This window comes from Trematomus bernacchii, unplaced genomic scaffold (assembly GCF_902827165.1).
Source record: "Trematomus bernacchii unplaced genomic scaffold, fTreBer1.1, whole genome shotgun sequence".
NCBI lineage: Eukaryota > Metazoa > Chordata > Actinopteri > Perciformes > Nototheniidae > Trematomus > Trematomus bernacchii.
This window is the reverse complement of record NW_022987641.1, coordinates 1,144,995-1,166,662: the sequence shown is the minus strand read 5'-3', so window position 1 is coordinate 1,166,662 and position 21,668 is coordinate 1,144,995. Positions and strand designations below refer to the sequence as shown.

Below are 21,668 nucleotides of genomic sequence, written 5' to 3'. Positions count from 1 at the left end.
CATTTGTAACTGTAGAGTGGTTATTTGTGGCACAATCCCCAGTCTCTAATCAGTTCAAATGTGACAGCTTTTAAAAGTGTATGATTAAAACCAGGCATTTTAGGAGAATTTCATTTCAAATGCAGGCCAAAATATAGAAATAGGTCCAGTGAAAGTAGTATAAGTTATTCTTAAAGGTAGGGTAGGTAAGTTTGAGAAACCGGCTCGAGATGCACTTTTTGTTATATTCCATGGAATGCTCTTAACATCCCGATAGCAATGAATATCTTAAGTGCTTTGACAAAAAATCCATAAAAAATGTCATCTGTGGAAGCCGTAGTACTGTAAAAAGCACGACCAATCATTTTAGCCGGCCTGGCTAAAATAACTGGATGGCCTACCTGCCTGTCAGCCTTCCATCTGTGCACAAACTTATCTCGTGCCCTCATTGGTCATGTGCGCGTTCATGTGTGTTGGAGGAGGGGCTCTGTAAGGAAGTGGCAGATTTTCTCCGGTTGTGTATTTTCAAATTCTAGCGCACTCAAGCTGGTTTCTCAAACTTACCTACCCTACCTTTAAGTTGTATGCCCTTATATCGCCAACCTTTAACTAACACGCTAATTTTTGGAACAAAAAGAAACAATAAAAGACAAAGAAAGACATATGGAACAAGAGAGAGATGGTATAAGAATGTAAGAGATAGCAACATAATAGTGTGAGAAACACTGCGAAAAGGAGATTTAGAACCAGTACCTGACCAGTTTAAGACATAATGCTTTACAGAGAAAAAACATGGGACGTGTCAGAAGAGTCAGGGTAGCAGTGATAGGAAGTTGAAAGCTAAGATAAAATAAGAAACGTCCATATACGGTCGCTGGTGTCGATCGAGTTGCCTGGCAACCTAAAAGTTTGGCTAGAAACTCACTTCCAAGTCATTATTGCTGTGCAACAATCTGTATCCTTTTATAACTACAGTGAAGTCAGAGGGAAGAGAGAAGTTTACAAGGAAGCAGCTCCACACACTGAGGAGCACAGACGTTTTAAAGGATGCAGGCGCTCGTTAAAATGAACAAAGACAAGACATAGGTGGTTTGGATAAACTTTACACAACTTATTTATGTTAAAATGTCCTGTAGGTTTGCTCAATGTATCGTGTGTGGCATTGATGTATGCACCACGTCATATCTTCAATTCATCTGCAACCTTGAGACTTATGGAAGTTGACATTTTATTGAAAAGGTTTACCTTGCTTCATCTTAGAGGACACCATCGCTACAGTGAAGCACAAGGCTTTATTTTTTTCAACAAATGTATGCGTGCCTGTGTCACCTTCTGGCTTTGAAGTTAAAGGCTGTGTGGGCACTTTCAAAGCCTTTTAGATGAAGTAAAATATATTATTTACAACAGCCAATGGGAGAGAGCGTTGGCTGTGTGTGTTTGAACCCACTGCTGTTCAAACTCAATGCCATTCTGAGGAATGACAGCTCTGGCAGAAAGTAATGGGGGGGGCACCTCTACATGCCCCTGTGTGTATGTGTCTGCTCCAGAAAGAGAGTGGATGTGTGTGTGTGTGTGTGTGTGTGTGTGTGTGTGTGTGTGTGTGTGTGTGTGTGTGTGTGTGTTTATGTGTGCCAGCTAAAGTGCCATTCAACAGGTATGTGCTGCAGTCAGCAGTAACAGGGATTAAGCTACATAAATGGTTGCAAAAGCAAACACACATTCACACTCACAACTGCGTAAATACATCTTGGTAGCAATCAGTCTTTTGAGATAATCACAGTAAATATCTAGCGATTATAGCACTATTTATATAGTACTGTTAACAGCATGCTTAATAATATTTGAATTGTTTTAAACGTCACCCTTTGTTTTTCATTGCTCTCTTCTCTTACCATTCAGTTTACCCACAATCCCCCCCTCTCTCACATTGGTCCTGTCTACCCCATATCCTTCTCTTTAACCGTAACCTCCCAATATTCAGCTACGCACTACACTTCTCTGCCTCTGTTTGTCTCTCTCTCTTGCTCCCCCCCCCACACACACATCAAAGTGTGTGTGTGTGTGTGTGTGTGCGTGTGCGTGCGTGTGTGTGTGTGCAGCATATGTAGTACAGCTCTCTCCTTTTGAACTCAGGTTCACTGGAGGAGATGGCTACACGTCGGAGAGCCAAAAACGTTAAGGTCTGGTTGTAGTTAGCACAATGTCTAGCTGCAGATCACTTCCTGAACTTGGAATTGGCTTAATTTACAGACAATGAAGTTAATTACCCGAATAAATCATTACTTGATCACAGAAAATCATTTGGCAAGAAGTTGGTAGTAGAATCATTGAAGTGATTATTAAGCAAAAATGCTGTATATTAAGTATTGCAAGTAATTTCCCTTTTCTCTCTCTCAATATTACGAAAAAAAAAGGCAAAAATTAACAAAAGATTATGTTTGAATATATATCCTTCGGTTCTGAATGTTTTGGCTATTTTTATAGGCTAAATAGAGACATTGATCAAATGAAAGAACTGGCATGCTGAACATTGGCACAGCAGCCCTTTCCTTTCCTCACCTTCATTTGCCAGTTGTGTTAATATTGATTTTATAAGATAATGAGAGTATTTGTCAGCGGTTGCCCTACATCATAAGCTCAATATTTATGAAATTACTTAAAGAAAAATTGAATGTCTCAAACTAAATAGGCTAAATGGTGAAAGAGGACATTCAGTGTTTAGGTCAGTATGAAAAACAACTACACTACAGACTTTTAACAACTTAACTCCCATGTAAACCTCCATCTCACAGTTACACTCTATGCCCTCTGTCTTTAAAGAGGTCTTGGCTTGAAAGAAGACAGTCATTACAGCCTTACAGCTGGCTCCTCAGAATACTGCATGTGCAATTAACACACTGGAACCTTTACTACAGGAAAATAGAGGGGTTAGACATGTTTTCAGCCCCCACAACATCCGTTAAGCAAGCATGGCTGGTTGCGTACATGCTGTACTCTTTTCTTTGATTCCTTTTATTGAGCAAATGTATGCAAGCCCGTTAACTTATAGCTTTGAAGTTAAAGGCTGTGTGGGCTCTTAAGAGCCTTTTAGATGAAGTAAAATATATAATTCACAGCGGCCAATTGGAGAGAGTGTTGGTTGTGTGTGTTTGAACCCACTGCTGTACAAACTCAATGCCAGCCTGAGGATTGACAGCGCTGGCAGAAAGGTAGACCACCTCGACATGCACCTGTGTGTGTGTGTGTGTGTGTGTGTGTGTGTGTGTGTGTGTGTGTGTGTGTGTGTGTGTGTGTGTGTGTGTGTGTGTGTGTGTGTGTGTGTGTGTGTGTGTGTGTGTGTGTGTGTGCGTGTGTGTGCCAGCTGAAATGCTATTCAACAGGTGTATGCTGCAATCAGCAGTAACAGGGATTCACTACAAGCTACACAAATGGCCATATAAGCACACACACACCTTCATAAACACATTCTTACAGACACAGTTCTATATAAATACTCACACACACATACACACCAGAATATCTCCCTAAGCGTTTACTGACCTTTAATTTGTCTCACTGACTGTATAGTGTAAGGCCTTCCACGTCAAAAAAACTGAACTACATTACCCGCAAGACAATTTACATTTAGAGCGACATAAGAAATAGCAGGTGATAATTTAGATGTATGATAAATAATATAGTTTCAGCAAAAGGCATTTGCTGCACAAGTGCAGCATAAAGTCACCACTGAAGATGTACTGTTTTCCAGAAGGTAACACTTTTCAAAACCCATTCAATGAGTTATTTCAACAAATGTGGAAGATTGAATGAAAAGATGTGAAACACCAACTCACTGGTGTTGAATTGACTGTAGCTGTGACAGGAGCAGACTTTCCTTTTTTTTAATCCTTCATAATTTCTCTGTCCAGCTCCATCACTCAAATTCTTCATACCTCCATTTCTCCCTCCATTATTGTTTGTTCGTTTCTTTTTTAACTTGATCTTTTCATCACTTTACAGGCCAAATGTCCCTTCCTCTTATATTTGACTTGTTCCCTCCTCTGTTACCTCTCTCTCCACTCATCCTTCCCCGTCTCCCATCCCCTCTGTCTATTACACTGTCACTCTCTCTATCCATTATTCATGGCGCAGTCATAGTCGGCATTAAAGGACCTCACAATATTGCTACGGCAACGACGCAGTAGAAGCAGCCGCATTGGATCATGGGAAACTGGGTCACCTCCCAGGAGCGGGAGGGTGCGGGGGGTGCAGCATAGGGAGGTAGGTCTCTGTCACACACACAGACACCTGATAGTTGGGGGACAGGAAGGAGGGAGTTGATGATAGGATGACAGAGGACAGAAGAAAAGTAGGCAATAAGAGATAATAAGTCTGGTCAATGATCCAGGTTGTTTCATCACACAAAAAGCAGGGAATATGCGCTCTGTACATCTATGTATATATGTCTAAGTACAATATTAAATATAATACCATAATAGTTTTTTCAACACTTTTGCTTTTACAGTGGGACTTATATTTAGTTATTATTCCTTATGTAGGGCAAGGGTTCTGTTATCTAATAGCAGAGGTGGAAGAAGTAGTCAGATCTTGTACTTAGGTGGAAGAAGAAGTACCAGAGTACAATCAAAAGTCCTGCAATCAAAATGTTACTCAAGTAAAAGTACAAAAGTTTTAGCATCAAAATATACTTAAAGTACCAAAAGTAAAAATACTCACTATGCAGATCGGCGCAATCCACAATAATATATATGATATGTTTTGAGCTAATTTAATGTATTTGTATGCTGCAGGGTAGCTTGTGAATGTTACGCCAGATGTAACTAAAGTCTTGTGTAATATATTTTAAACCAAATCTGCAAAGTAACTAAAGGTATCACATTAATGTAGTGGAGTAAAAGTTCATGATATACCTCTGAATTGTAGTGGGTAGAAATACAAAGTAGCAAAACAATTGAAATACTCAGGGGAAGTACAAGTCCCTCAAAACCTACTTAGTAACTTAACACCACTGTCTAATAGTAGTTTCAAAACTATAAATCAAACATAGAGGAACTTCTTAAAATGTCTATTTGATGTTTCATGGCAAACCTTTATTTATTATCCATAGATTTGCCTAATACATTTTTGTATGGCAATCACTGGGTACCATTCATTCAGAGGCAGACATCTGAGAGTGGAGTCCTGGGGAAATGGTGCATGAACATAAAGCTTTTGGGCAGCTAACCACTGGACCTTAAGTGTTAGCATGCCCTTATATGCACCATAAAGGAAGGTTTCACAACTTCCTAAAAAGAAACAAAAACACACCCTGGAAACTGGTTGATGTCTTGTACAGATTGATAAAGTGTTGAGACTTGTTAAATACCAATATGTTCATGCATATTTGATTCCATGATAAACATAATTGAGTGAATGGATCTGAGTGTAAACAGCACTTTACTGTCAGAGCAGGCCACTGTATTGATCATGACTATCTGCCTCTCAACAATGACTGACTAAGAGCCACAAGCAAACCCACAGCTGATATTCATCTTTGAATGTGAATTCACTAGTACACTGTAGATGACTCATCGCCGGAATAAATACAAACAAACACTGGCCCTGCTGACTGCATGTCATGGTAGGCCTAAATGATCAAAGTATAAAGTCAAAGGAATTACTTTCATATATTGTAAGCCTATAAGTGCTGCCTTTTTTGCACAATACAAAACTTAATTATTATAAAGCAAACAATTCTAATGTGCTTCACCTTATTTACACCTCCTTTGTGGTTGGTATGGACTAAATGATGGAGATAAATGAGGGATAAGACCCATTCCTTGATTCACCTTATTACCGTATTAAATTAAAAAGCATTTGTCCTTATGACATACTTTCAGGATATAGCACACACACACGTGCAAACACACAGAAACAGTCTGTCACATGTTGCCACCAGGAAGAAAACGGAAACATCTGTTTCTATGGGAACCCGGTCCTTTGATGATGCAGGCAAAACACACAAACCACACTAGCAAGCGTGCAGGTACACAGTGTTCTGCATCATAGTGACACACCTTATCACCAGCAAGTGTTTCAACTGAGGATGTCTATATGAAACATCACGTTGTGTTTGTGTGTGTGTATATAAGAGGGAGATAGAAAAGGGAGATAGAGAGTGTGAGAGGCTGCCAGATCCCAGACCAGATGGCTAAATGTCAGTGAATACCACACCGACATGACAGCTAGTTCTCTCTAACAGAGAGTAAACACTGCAACACAGCAGCACCTTTTTATTCAGTGAGCCAGAGAGCTGACGATTCTGCACTAAATCATTTCTAGTTATTCAATCACAATGCATTCATATCAGAAAAGAGCATGCATTAGTTTTATTGACAATTTACAGGAGGTGGAAAATATAATGATGCTCTAAGTCTGTTATTGACTTATTTGCATCTTCCTGTTGCTTCTGAAGGTCAATGTTTGCACCCAAACAGTACTTAGTTTTTGGTGCTAACGAAATCAACGGATTGAGGTTTCGCATTAGGCTCAGAGGAGATTGTAGGGGACCTATTAGCTGAAAGTAGCTGAGTGCACTTTGCTTTACTCCTCTAGTGATGTCACACCTGGCTTTAATGGCTGGACAAATATTAGCCTGAAATGATGTAGTCACAAACACACACATGAACACAGAAAGTACACACTACACCTTTTTACCACCCTCATTTCCCCAGAGATCTACTGTGCACTTCCTTTAGCTTTGTTGCCATGGCCCTAATGTTTGCTGTAAAAGCAAATTGTCGTGTTTTCGTCTAACACTGGGATGCGAGTGATGAGATTATCCTACACATTAAACTCAGATTTTCTAGTGTGTTAAATGCTGAGTTCTTACAGTAGCAGTGAGAGAGAAACGGAAAGGGAAGAGACATGACTTTATGTTTAAGTTTTGAGTTTAACTCAACATGTCTTTATTAGAGTTGAACTCTGTTTATCCTTTTTTAACTTTGTACACATACACACACATAATGATGTCAACGGCATAGGAGAAACTGCTTTTGTATGCAAATATTTAAGATATTAAGATTAAGAAAACTACAATACAGTTTGATATCAAACAATAGAATCATTTGCCCTACTTTCGTTTCATAATCATTTAGTGTAATAAATCAAAATAGAGTTTTAGTCTATGATTTACTTTAAAGAGTAGTCTACACCTCGGTTTAGAGATGGGGTTTTTCTATTGCCTTTTCACTTGTTTGTCTGTCCTTGTGTTCTGAATAGCTTTGGAAGCAGCAAGTGTATTTGATGCAAATGGTGCTACAGCTACCTCTTACAGCAATCACAGGGCTACTGCTCCACATAGTTGGAATAGGTTGAATTCATCTTCCCCCATGGGGTTTAACACATTTAAAATGTAAACTTGTAACAGTAACCTCTTTACAGCAGTCTGAATACTCTCAAGCCACCGTACTGCTATTTCCATGATGTAATCTGTATGATGCCATATGCACAGTTAATATTTAACAAGTGTTAAACTGGGCTTTGTTCACTCTACTCCCTCCTGAGGTTTGTGTTTTTATTTTATTCCAGCCCAGTATAACATATCTCTCTGTTTGAAAATAATAGCTGCCTTGAACACAGCCACTGAGTTTAAGTGAACTGTATTTGAGAGAATGTTTCTGTCTGAAATGGGGACATTAAGACTGACATGGCTCCCTGTAGTAAGGTTTGAGAACCTCCCAGTGAGAACTTGAGAGTTTCCGTGATGGACGGAGACATTACTGTCTTTCTCTCCCTGTGCTCTGTGGGAGCTGTAATGTGGGTCGATGTGAGGTAGAGGACACTTTTAGCTCAGTAAAAATATCCTGCTCTATCTCTTTTTCATCCTTCTCTCCCTCACTGCCTCCGTCCTAATCTCGGTTACCACTGGCACATCTGCAGCTTTATAACCATTTTCCAAAAATCAAGACAACATTACTAGAATTTTCCAGCCAGTTATGTAATGTTTATAATAATGCTTTCCCTGGCGTCTGCATTACCATTTTTTTGTTTCATAAGGCTGGTTTGACCTGAATAAACATGTTTGCCATATAACTCTCGTGCTGATTACCAATAGGGGCATTACACAAATCGAGAGATCTTATATGTGTCTGAACAAATGTAAAAATGCACACACAAATATATACAAACATAGCCTCAAAACCACAGTGGTCTAGAATGCATGTTTGGAGGAAACAGGAAGCTTAAGACAGGAACATGTTCAGGAATCTGCCAAGGAATCATGGGATTAATCACTGGGACAGTTTTCACACAAAAACAATAGAAATATTGATATTCAGTTTTTACTTAAGACATGCAGACACACATACATGCAAAGGATGGCACACCGAAAATACAAATGGAGAGAGATGTACGTGAAGAAAAGTCGAAGAAAGAAGGAGAGGCCCTGAGGTTTGTGTGGAAATCTCTTTCTTTATCACCGAAATGGGACTGTTAAAAAGTAAGAGAGGAGAGAGGAGAGAGGAAATGGCATTGTAATGAATGTGGTGCCACAGCTGCCATCATTTAGAGTCTTTATCTCTCATTTTTATTAGAGGTGGAGGAGAAGAGCGAGGGAGAGAAGATAAAGTCTCAGAGAAAACAGAAGGGAGGGACTGACTGAGGAAACAAGGAATAAAACCATGTTGTTATGTATTTTAATTCAGAACACTAACAAACAAATACATTCAAAGCAGCTAAAGTAATGTTACACCTAAGCCATACTGTATTGTTTCTGTTTAACAACTCTGCCAATGTACTTTTTCCAAAGAGAGAGAACAGAAAATAAAATGAGCGAGGAACACATCCGTTTTCCAATATTGTTTTATGCTTATAATAGTTGCAAAGTTTTAACAGGAATTCGTAAAAACAAATAGATATCAATACTAGCCAACATTATTAGCTCAATAGATAAACTAGTACAGCTGTGTTTTAAAGGTGATGCAATTGTGGCTTTATGTTTAATGTAACATTCTCACCATGATCCATTATCGCCTCCATGTGGTTTTCTGCCCATTAGCTCTGGATATTGCCAACCACTTTTGACTTATAGATCAGTGAAGAGAAATATAGTGAACAGAAAATAACAATAACAGCCTGCACAATATGTATCATATTGACGTAACGAAGTCCAAATGGACCAATCTGCAGAGCTCCGCAGACACACACACTCACTCAGCCTTATCTTTTCTCAGCCGCGGTGCTGCGCGGAGCTCCGTACACATACACACTCGGAGCTCAGGCTGTGAGTGTGTGTGTGTGCTCAGGCTGAGCTCCGCGGTGTCTCGCAGACCCCACGCAGCAACCAGGAAACGACACCAGTAATCCAGCTCACACTGTCCGCTCCTCGAGCCTCAAAGGGCGGAGCAGCGAGCCCCGCAACGTCCAGCCAACACGGCACCCAGACCCCACGCAGCATTCTCATCTGTTTGTCATTACTGGTGTCATTTTCTGGTTGCTAACAAACGCCATTGTAACACATAATCACTGATGTTCCGCTGTAACGGTGGTAGAATCATCAGAACAGAGTGGGCGAGCTGACCAATCAGAGCACAGTGGGCTCATAGGGAGGGGGGGGCAGGAGCTCCAACAAGGCGTGTAGGACAGAGAGTGAATACACATACTATACAGAGATGCTGTATGAGAAACCAATGTGATTTTGGAACATTGAATAATGTAAATCTATTCTAGTAGACCTCAACAATGGAATTATGATCAGTAGAAATGGCCATGACATGGGACCTTTAAAACAAAGAAACTAATCAGATAAAACGACAACTTTCAGTGTAGAGTGTAAACTTTTTCTTCACAGTGTTTAGGGTTGATTATCAGTTACAATGGAGCCATGCAGCAGCGGGGAATTAGAACAAAATGGCTCCGAAATATGGAACCAATGGAGCAGAAACGAAACAGCACTCTGAAGTAGTAACTTCGGAGTTGGAAAGCACCAATGTCTCTAATATGAACTGTCAGGGGTATTCCTTGTTTCCTCTGGGGACTGAACAGGGACAGCATTTTACATTTCTCAAATAATGACTCCCCAGGCTCCAGTATGGCTGGAACTGGTTGTCCTGCAGCAAACATGCAAGGGATTGTAATAGGATCAGATAACTATAGTGAGTGAGTCAAACGTTCTATAGTATAGACAACATACACACTGTCACAAATATTATTGGTAAAAGTACACACACATCTACATCCTAATCTGGATGCACTGTGAGTAGCTGCATTCCACTGTGACTATTCTGAGTTGGGCACACACACACACACACACACACACACACACACACACACACACACACACACACACACACACACACACACACACACACACACACACACACACCACACACACACACACACACACACACACACACACACACACACACACACACACACACACACACACACACACACACACACACACACACACACACACACACAGTCACCAAAATAAAGCACAGACCAAGATTGTTTAGATAAGTGAACGTACAGATAGATGCTGATCGTTCCTCTCCTTCTATAAATAGACACTCCTAGCAACCGGCAGAGCAGCACCCAAAGGAACAGCATGTTAACCTGATCCTCTACAGCAGAGCTGATGGGGAGAGGCAGGAGGACAGGTGCCGACCCAAGAACAAACACCAGACAATATCTGGAGTCAAATATTGGTATTTGATTCTTTTAAAAGGCAGTAAAATAAGGTTATTTCACCAATTTAATTAAATGTAACATATTGGATACAAAGGCAAAGACAGTTCTGAAGTAAAGTGTAAATAAACAAAATAGAGTCAGAAATAAAATAAGACATTGACGTTTTCTACCTATACAAAGTATATTCCTATTTGAAGTTCTATTGTTCTAATCTTTCACGAAATTGTATTAAAGTAGCTAGATGTATTTGTTGACATTGATGGAAATAAAGACTGTTGAATCTCAAAGTGGTTCCAGAACTGTAGAAAGTGATCAATTGAACAGAGATGTGTTGTCTGTGTCGTAAAGTGGTTTCAATGGACTGAAGTATAACACCTTTATATGGAAGCATGCTTCTGAATCACAGGAAAACCTACACTATTAAAAAGACAAAAGAAAACTGCCAGTAACTCCAATAAAAGGGTCTTAAATAAAAGCAAATCAGAGTTGGATAAAATAAAACCTCCAAAGCATGTAAGGACAAAAAATGACCAATTCTATTATATATATGAAAACAATTCATCTAACGTTACACACCTGACACACATACCTTATCAGACACAAATGAGCAACCGTGAACATCCTAAACTCATATTCATGAGAGACGTGCAAACATGGCAGACAATATATAAATGTATGCAGACAATCAAATAAAGCAGCTTAACCTGAAGGTGCACACACAGAATCACACCAGCCTTATCTCAATCCTCAATCACTGCCAATCCTATTAAGCCTCATTATTGCTCAGGGGATTTAGTGTCATAAGTATGTGTTTGCGTGTACATGTGTGTACATGTGTGTACATGTGTGTCTGTGTTCTTTCCTCTCCATCAATTAGTGTCTAATGAGGTTTATTGATTAGCTAATTGCTTCGTTAGTGCAGCATTATTTGGTCAATCTCAAAGTATATTGATTTGATAAGATGGAAGAATGAAAGAAGAGCAAGAGGAGGAAAGTGTAATTTGAAGGAGCAACAATTACATTTATTTACACTTCAGATTATTGAACATTTGTTTCACTAAAAGATGTGTTTCCTGAGCTAAGTGCAGCATATATTTCTTCCCTGGGAGAAAATACTTCCTCAAACTTTGGTTCCTACCAGTCTTTCCTCTGTAAGGGCTGATGAGCAGCATCACTACGGTTACCATATCCATGACAACCTCTCCCGCTGCTATTATTGGGCATGTCGTCAAGGAGACAGAGCTGCATATTATGGGATGCAGACAGAAATAGAAATCATGTACTGAAAGCATTACAACAGATCCGAGGTATTACATAGGAGAGACCTGAGCGAAACTAGCGAGGGGGCGCCATAATGATTCTAAAACTCAATCACACTGAGGGTCAGGGGTAAATATAAAGAGCCTCAGCAGGAAACTGAGCCACAGTCATGATGCAGCTGCTTCAGATTATAATTCAATAAGAGGTCAAGCTTTGTATAAGCTTTTAGTTTATTTGCAATTTAAAAATAGTAAAATTGGGAAGATATGTGAAAACTGTGTGGGTGAGAAAAAAACCACAACAAGCTAGGCATAATGTGTCCATCAAATGACAATAGGAAAACAAATGACAACAATACTCAACAATGGGGGTGTTTAGGGTTATCTGAATAACAATGAAAACATGAAATGTAACCTGAAGGTGAATCTTGGGTCGTCTTACAACCTAACCTTGCTCCTTTGTTGATGTTCAACCAGAGGCCTGTACTACGAAGCCGGATTTTCGCTTAGCGAGGTAACTTCAGGGAAAACTCTGGGTTTCCGGTCCTACGACGCTGGTTCACTTCTTAGCGGGCTAGATCTCCATGGTAACTTATGCTGAACGGCTAGCCTGGTCCGGAGCAGGTTATGTTCCAGGATAAGAGATCAACTCAGTGAAAGCACCGCCTGCTGACCAATCAGAGCTCAGTGTGCAGAATCAAGTCATATTACAGGAGAAAGGAAATACAGAAAAACTGCCGTTGGAGGAAAGACGGCCGGCAAAAATCAACTGACTGTGAACGTGAAAATTAATAGAATATCACCTCCCATCTTCAGAGCAATCTGACCAATATAACATTAGCGTTAAGAAAGCTTACTTAAATATCTGCCACAACATAAGTAACCGGATCAAAGTAACATTACGTACAGTCCGCGGCACTGTGAGTGCAGACGTCGATGTCACATCATAATGTATCATATATTTCCTTATCTGAGTCAGCTTCTTGAGCCGTATCTGGCCGTGCAACACTCACAGTGTCACATACTGTATGCAGAAGTATTATTTTAAGCAACACATTAAGTTGACGGAACACTCGAGTCAAATGTAATTAAAGTCAGATCCACTCGTGTCTTAGACACAATGACAACAATACAGTGATATCATAAACCTGTTAATGTACGCATTCAAACACTTTTTCTTTTACCAGCTTTTCTGTATTCACCTTGCATCCTGGATAAAGTGTTTAAGTCATGGATGTTTAAAGTTGAACTTCTTCATATGTCTAATATTATAGTTTACTTTTCACTCAGGAAGTATGACGCTGCGCTGTCAGTACGCTTGTCCATGTTTGTGATTGGTCAAATGTTGCTAACCCCGCCCCTTTCATGTGAACGTGCACTCAGCCGGACAGAGAAACCCTGGCTTGAGTTACCGAGTTGATAACCAGCGTCTTAGGACCGCTTAGCGAGATTGCGTTTGTTTTGGGTTAGTTAAGCCAGATAACTCAAACATATCCAGGGTATGTTGAACTGGATTCGTAGTACAGGCCTCAGGTAGGTCAACTTTGAATGTTGTGTTTAAAAATCACAACCTACTAATCCTCATCATTCTGCTTTAAGCCTCAAGTCCATCTGCACACCGCTTCCTGTGTCAAAGGGTTATAAAACTAATCGACCACAGCTGTTGGTGGTGAGTAGGTAAGGTGTGTATGTGCGGTTTCAAAAAAGGCAAATAGAGTGTCATTAAAATTCCCCTGTGTGGTGTGGACAGACATTGAGACTGTAGACTTACTGTTAGCCAGTCTAGACTGTCCACTGAAAATAAATGATACACTTTGCACTACTTTTCTTAAAGTTTCCCCTATTTATATTGCTTGATAAAAGTCGGTATTTGCACAAAAAACGCACTATATTTGCTATAACTAAAGCTGCTGTACTGAATGCTTTTCAAAATGTTCCTAGCTAGATCATGTGACCACCGGCTACTCTGACTGTTTTCTTATAAAGTAAGAACAGTAAAACTCTCCATAATACGAATGAGATTCTCTAAATCAGCAATGAGCTCATAACATGTGCACATTACATGCGTGAGCTTTCAGAATGAGTAAATGTGGCAAATTCATTCTTAGAAAGAAGAGAAGATAGAAAAGAAGAAGCATAGAGTGACAGATGTTACATGGCCTGAGAGGGATTAGTTTTCTTTTGACACTAATACACTGACTGCAAGCTCATATACACAGACACAGAGAAAGACACCGACACTCACACACACTGCGTAATCGTGTAATCATATTGATTTAAAGCTGTGTTATTGATTGTGATCCGTTCAGGGTCCTTCCTTTCTTTCTTCCTTCCTTTCTTACCCAATATACAATGGGATTGGCTTTTCATCCAGATTAAGCAGATATAGCTAATAGACTGATGATATATTATTATACCACCGAGCAACACACTATTTTCCACACATACGAAACGCACGCACGCACGCATGCATGCCAGCAAATACAAGCACACACACCCTGGTTAGCGGCCAGGTTAAAGTAATTAGAATAGAGGTTTGGCAAGAAGCAGTCAGAAAATCAAGTTCTGAAGCAACAGATGTCTTCGATTTGTAAGATGATTTTTTCTTTACCTTAAAAGAATATCAAATAATACCACATTCAGTGCATAACACTAGATGACAATTTGGCAACCGCAAATTCTTTCCCTAACCAAACGACTATTTTCTTAGCCAAACAATTTTGCTTAGGGATGCTTAGCCTTTGATAAAATCAACTAAAATAGCTTTATTTGATTAAATTCAATAGTCCTCAGTCAAAATAAACAAACCCTCCATTTTATTCAAGCTTCAAAGTGGAACATCATAATCAACAAGTCTGTTATATTTAAACAACCAATGAAAAGAGCAAAAAATGCTCATCAAGAGATTATTTAAAGAAAGGCATTCTTCTTTAATCCCTGCTTGATTAATTATTTTTTTCTATTCTGTCCTTCTCCCATATTTCTTTCTTTCTATGCCTCTCTCCTTTCCTTCACACATCTTGTCTTTCACCTCCATGAACCAGTCACAGAGTCATACATCCTCCCCCTCTCCTGCCTCGTATATACGTGGCAGGAAATCACACAAAAATCTTCTGAAGAATTGTTTCATAAATCATCACACACCAAATAAAATGTGAGTCAAGACAAAGCATTCACCTTGGAAACGCAGGTGTCTGACCACAAGAACAAAAACCAAGTCTTGCAGGAATGGGGAAAAGAAAACAATGAGCCAAGCAGGTATTTGAATCAGCTAGTGGACTTCACAGCATGTGAGTGTATATTACTGTAAAGCAGTTTAAATATCGTGGATTACTCACCAGGTTGGAGTTGGTGGCGTTTGAGTCATCCTCGGGGAAGGGGATGTAGACAGCTAAGGCCACACAATTGGCGAAAATGGTCATCAGGATGATGATTTCAAATGGTCTGAGAGGAGGGTTAAGGAACATACACACCGGAACAGAGAACACAAAACACAAGCAAAGAGACATTTTCACAGTAGGAATAATCTACTTTCTAAATTGTTTCAACTTCCCAACATTTCTTTATTATTTTTTCCATAACTCAAACTAATTATTTTTGATGTCACTGAGAAATGAGAATTACTAAAAACTTTTGTAAGGTGTTTATTTTGCCTTTGATTTTTGTATATAACTGCTATCAGTTGATATGACTTTTTAGAATACAAAACCTCCATAATCTTATGCAGACTTTAAAAACATGTTAAACCATTATTTGCCACAAGCCTTAATTAGCACACAGCTGACTAGAGCATATACTGAATTTTGCATCCATGTACTACAAACGTATGTTTAAAACCTAATTGGTTCCTGTTATAAAAATAGTGCCAGGTTCAGCCAGTTTTTCGATGATCCATGAAAAAACCTATGCAGTACAAAACAAAACAGACTTTGACCTCTAGCCCTATTGAACACAAAAAAAAGTTCAAATCAGGCATGTTATTTCAACAAAGAGGTATGTTTAAACATCCTTACCTAAGCAGAGGTATATATAGGCACATATCAGAGTGCAAAAGCAGTGTACACAGTGAGACAGATCAAAGCTGTCCAGTTTGCCTTTGCGTTCACAATAAGACATATTGGGTCACTTAGGAACCTCTTTGTGTGTGCAAGGGTGGTTAGAGAGACAGTGCATGCCCTTATATGGGCACGCCGTGGAGCAGGCCTGTCGCGTGGATGATGGGATGTGGACAGAGAAAGAGTGAGAGCGAGATGGAATGAGAGAGAGGAGAGACACAGGGTTTTTTATTTGGAACGGTCCTTGAGAGGGGAGTGACCTCATTATTCTTGGCCTCAGAGAGAGAGATGCAAATTGAGAGAGAATGGAGAGGAAGGAGAGTGAGGGAGGGAATGTGAAGGAGAGATAAAGGAGGTCTGGTTTTCATCAACACAATTACTAACTGCCACTGCTGTCACCTCCTTTTGCTCTTGTTCTGCTTTCCTTTCTATTCTTTCCTTCCTTTCTTGATTTATTCCTTTCCTCCTGGCTGCATGTCAAATTATTCTAATATTCCAGATCTTGTTGTATATGCCGTAAAAATAATTGTTCCGATAAGTTGCGCTGTCAAAAACTAAAATCCAGAAGACAAGAAGACGTATTTTCAATTGCATTACCATGTATCTATTATATAACTCCGACTAAAGTAAAACATTACAAGATATCTTCTCTATAAGGCCTTGAAGACTTGAGTACAGTTCCTTCAGTTGGGGTAATATTCCACTTTACAGTCTTACCGTATAAGTTTATGTTTGGATCAAGGACTGACCCTTGAACAGCATCAGCCACAAGATCATTCAGCCTGGGACTAAAATGCATCAAAGATAATCACTCACCCTTGTACCGAGGGCTCATTAAAACACACACTGGACATGCGGTGACCAGCAGGAAAACAGGCTTGTAACTCATTTGGGGTTCCTGAACCATCATATAAAAAAGTCTTGAGGTCTGCTTCCATCAACATGATAATAAATCTACTGTCTGCCGTGCTGCTGAGAGCAAAACAACACTTGGGAAAGATCAGGAGGAGAGGGTCTAAGTGAAGAATCAATACAAGTATAAAGTCTATTAATAATGCACATTAAACAGCCCAACAAAAGCTAATCGGGAGGGATTGACTTGGACAGCTCTATAAAAACAGCAATAACCACCACGGTGCTATTCAACATACACATTCAGAGTTTTAACAAGCTAGCTGTATACTGTATGCTGTTCGACAAATGATCACACTGGGATTGCATCCACATACAAAGAGGGATGCTGTTATTTTCCAAAATACTCAGCATTTGCCTCACATAAACACAACATGCAGCTCACAAAACCTCTTATCCGACAAATCCAAACAAGAACTAGTCATATACGGATTTTATCCCATATCTGGGAGAGCAAGCTCAACACTCTTCTCTACTAAGCTGAGAATATTTATCTGTTTGCCTGATTGAGTTGAAAATTCATACAAATAGTGTAACCCCCAATGTGACCTGATGCAATATGTAAGCTACTGTAGGAAACCCTGTGTGTGTGTGTGTGTGTGTGTGTGTGTGTGTGTGTGTGTGTGTGTGTGTGTGTGTGTGTGTGTGTGTGTGTGTGTGTGTGTGTGTGTGTGTGTGTGTGTGTGTGTGTGTGTGTGTGTGTGTGTGTGCGTGTGTGTGAATGCACTCAATGACACCTTTTCAAAATGACCACTTAGTTGGATTTGATATAGAGAACATGGTTGTTAGCCCCGCTCTCTCCTTGTCTCTCAGGCTGACCTTGCGGTGTGCAGGTAATGCTTAAATGCTATAATTACACAGCATGTGAGAGTGCTGCATCTGTGTGTGTGTGTGTGTGTGTGTGTGTGTGTGTGTGTGTGTGTGTGTGTGTGTGTGTTTTAGTCCTTTTATCATCTGTGTGCAAGCATGTGCATGCTCTCTTCAACAGTGTTTATGCGTGTGTTCTCTAAGTGTGTCTTTGCATGCATGTGTGTGTGAGCTCAGACAGGCCCCATTGACCTGTTGAGAGCAGTAGCTGTTGTCATGGTAACAGAGGAGGAAGAGTGGAAGATTTAGGATCTGCTATCTCTAGAGACAGCGGTACTCACAGAATACAGGACACACGCAGGGGCAAACACACAAAGCCTATAGAATAAAAGCAACACATGAATACCTAACTACCCACACACACACACACACACACACACACACAGAACAGATGCATACAGTCACTCAGACACTAATGTTCAAATGCATTGCCGTGATGAAAGATATCCCAAAGTAGAGTGTTTGGATACAAAAGCAGGCAGAAAGAAATGCTGACAGACACATTTTACTGCATTTTTGCTACTGTTCTGCTTCTTCCAAGTTTGTTATGACTCCATCCTGTTACATCTTCTTCATTCTGGTCTTACCCCAAAAAGCTTATTTTAATGTCTTTATCTTTCCCTAACTCATCTCATTCCCTCACCTTTCTCTCTCTGTAACCCTGGCTTTCTCATCCTTCCCTCCTTTCAGAGCTGTTTAAATGAATGATGCTGGGAATTGTGGGTAATGATCTGAACACCGATCAGTCATTCGATGAGAGAGTTCCATTGACCCTGAGGGTTTATGCATGCTTTCTCCCATTCATTTTCATTTTTTCAACACCATAAGCACAGCTACCTGGGATGGTTTGAGACCTATTATTGCATTATGACTTTTAATAATTACTATAAATACTCAAGGTGATCAGCAAGACAATTTGTCTTCATTCATTGTTTTACCACACAGAGCGGGATTAAAGGGCAGGGCTGTTCCTATGGGAAATTTAGACTTGTTTTTATGAAAACATTTTAATTTAAAAGGCTCAAAATGGAGCTTGGTCTTTCTGATTAATTTGAGCACAACCATCAAAACAAGACCTAATGAAATCAATTTGCCATTTTATGGTTATTTGATATATCATAATATCATTTACAGGTTCATAAGAATGTCATCCAGAATTATAACAAAAGTAATCACTAGATATACAAATGTAAATAACTACAGCTATGGGTATGTTGATGGCAGAAAACAAAGAAAATCCACAAGAAGCCTCTTCAATCAATATTTACACCAAAAAATCCTTTAAAGCCAAATTAGATTTCCGGGTATTGTTTGTGATTTAAAGTGATTAAACCATACTTTGAATACTACGAAACAGTCCTGAAGGTTATGATATGATCAAGATTTTGACCAAGAGTATTTTTTCATTAAAGCCTACAATGTTATAAATTCTGATTTATTCTAATGTGGTAATCGCCTAATGCAACTTTCTTCCAACATACATAAATACTACTTACTCGTCTTTTTCATCAATTTGCTCGGTCTTCCACTCCTCTTTTCCTCCCTCATTATCCCCCTCCTCTCCCTTCTCCTACCCTTACTTAATATCTGCCCCCCTACTTCTCTGTTCTTTTTCTTGTTTACCTTTCCCATCCTCTCTTCCCTCAGTCCCCCCTCCCCAGCTAATCCGCTCCATCATCTCTCCTGTTGACATCCATATCCTGCCCAGAGCCCTGCCCTTCTCATTTCCCCCAACCCCTCCTCTTCCTCCCCTCCTCTTCCTCTTAGGTCCATGTGTGACTCTGCTCTTGCTGAGTCGATGCTCCTGTGGACCCTCTCCTATTATAAATCACTTTTGCTGTGACTCTGACCATTTCTGTCGCTGTCATTATGTTCAGAGGCTTAAAATGAGGGGGGGTGGGGGAAGGAAGGGTAGAAAGGAGAGATGTGTGGAAGAACAGCAGGAATAAAGGGATTTCAATGGACAGGGACAGGCAGAGACGGATAATAAACGGTTAGAGAGATGTGGAGGTGGAGGGTGGAGGGAGCAAAGCAGGAACAGAGGCATGTGTGTACCTGGGGGAGAGAGGATGAATGCAGTTAGGCAGAGCTGGAAGAAAGACATATGCTCGGAGGGGTGTGAAGGAGGGATGAAAATGACACAATTTGTTTTATCCTCCTTTGAGAAAAGAATGTGAGATGAAAGAGAGAGCAGAAAAAGCGAGAGAAGGAGAAGGACAGGCAGAGGAAGGGGAGAAAGGATTAGGCCCTGTGAGTGAATAACACTCAGTGTGACACAGGAAAGGAGAGAGATGGATTAAGAAAGAAAGAGAAGAAGGGAGAGGGAAGAGGGAAGTAAACAAAAGAGGCTGTGTGATGAATTCCTAACACGTTTAGGTCCTCTATCCTTTATGTCCCCCTCTCTCTCCTCATTGCCATGGTTTTTTCTACCTGCATATTTCCACCCAGCATCAATCAATCCATTCAAAACTGGAAGGATGAAATGTGGTCGCAGCACAGACACTATACCAGTATTTATGTGAGATTTGCATGAAAATGTACACCTTAATCTGCTCTGTTTGTTCACAGTAAGCTAGCTGCAAAGATAGCATCAGCACTAAAACTTTTGCAAGTTATTGATTCTAGATTGACTGACTGATTCACAGTTGCATCAAGCATGTTTTTTTTTTAAATAACTTTTGCACTTCTACACTTTAAATGTTGTCATTTTGTAAGTATTGTGAATTCCTTAACAATGTCAGGTGCACTGAAAAAACTGAAACATCGACTTCTATTAAAGGTAGGGTAGGTAAGTTTGAGAAACCGGCTCGAGATACACTTTTTGTTATATTCCATGGAATGCTCTTAACATCCCGATAGCAATGAATATCGTAAGTGCTTTGACAAAAAAATCCATAAAAATATGTCATCTGTGGAAGCCGTAGTACTGTAAAAAGTACGACCAATCATTTTAGCCGGCCCGGCTAAAATAACTGGATGGCCGACCTGCCTGTCAGCCTTCAATCTGTGCACAAACTTATCTCGTGCCCTCATTGGTCATGTGCACGTTCGTGTGTGTTGGAGGAGGGGCTCTGTAAGGAAGTGGCAGATTTTCTCCGGTTGTGTATTTTCAAATTCTAGCGATCTCGAGCCGGTTTCTCAAACTTACCTACCCTACCTTTAAATGTATTCTGTCACCAGATTTCACATAACTGTTTTAGGTTTGTTGAAAGCAATAATATTAAGATGAACATAATATCTATTATTAAAACGTGCTATTATTGCTTTCAACTAACCTAATACAGTAATGTGAAATCTGTTGACATACTGTAATACATTTACATTTTTTCAGTGTGTCAACATTTAAAAACAGGAAATGTTTCTTGAAAGTGACACATGCTGCATGTTATTCCACATGGCAAACCTTATAAAGACCAGCCTCCCCTTATGGTTTGTTAAAGGATACTTCCACTCTACGATGCTGATGCAGGCCCTGCGGATGGGGTTCTTGAGTGTGAGACAGAGCAGGGCCCGTGGCGGCCTTGTGGCTGTCGTTGTAGTCTGTTTCTTGGGCTTGGAGCTATAGTGTTGTCTCTTCCTTTGCGTGGAGCTGGCCGTGGAGATGGGCCCGCCCCCTCCCGACCCGGGCACCGCCCCTACACTTGACGCGGCGTTGCCCATTATCTTCGCCTGCCGCGCTGCGTCGATAGCCGCCTGCCAGCTCAGGGCCGCCCCAGGTGTGGCCATGTGCTCCGGGGCCAGGCCCACCACACCCACCCCATGGTTGACCTCGCCCCCTCCTCCACCATGGTCACTGTGGCTGCCACCGCTACTGTGCTCGTTGGTCAGTACAGGGGGAGGAAGGGGGGGAGGGGGAGAGTAGTCAGAGCCTGGAGTGGAGAAGGGAAAAGAAGAGAGGAGAAAGAAAATTAGCAAATAACCAGTG

The 21,668-nt window shown here is 40.3% G+C and overlaps 1 protein-coding gene across 1 annotated transcript in view; it reads right to left on the bottom strand.

The window, feature by feature from the left end:
* cacna1c (calcium channel, voltage-dependent, L type, alpha 1C subunit) overlaps window positions 1–21,433 on the bottom strand; it is a 141,773-nt gene extending 120,340 nt beyond the window's left edge. The window contains 2 exon segments of the mRNA XM_034133322.1: window positions 15,248–15,353; window positions 21,189–21,433. Of these exon segments, the coding sequence (XP_033989213.1) occupies window positions 15,248–15,353; window positions 21,189–21,403 (321 nt within the window). The 5' untranslated portion in view covers window positions 21,404–21,433.
* Window positions 21,434–21,668: the final 235 nt, after the last annotated feature.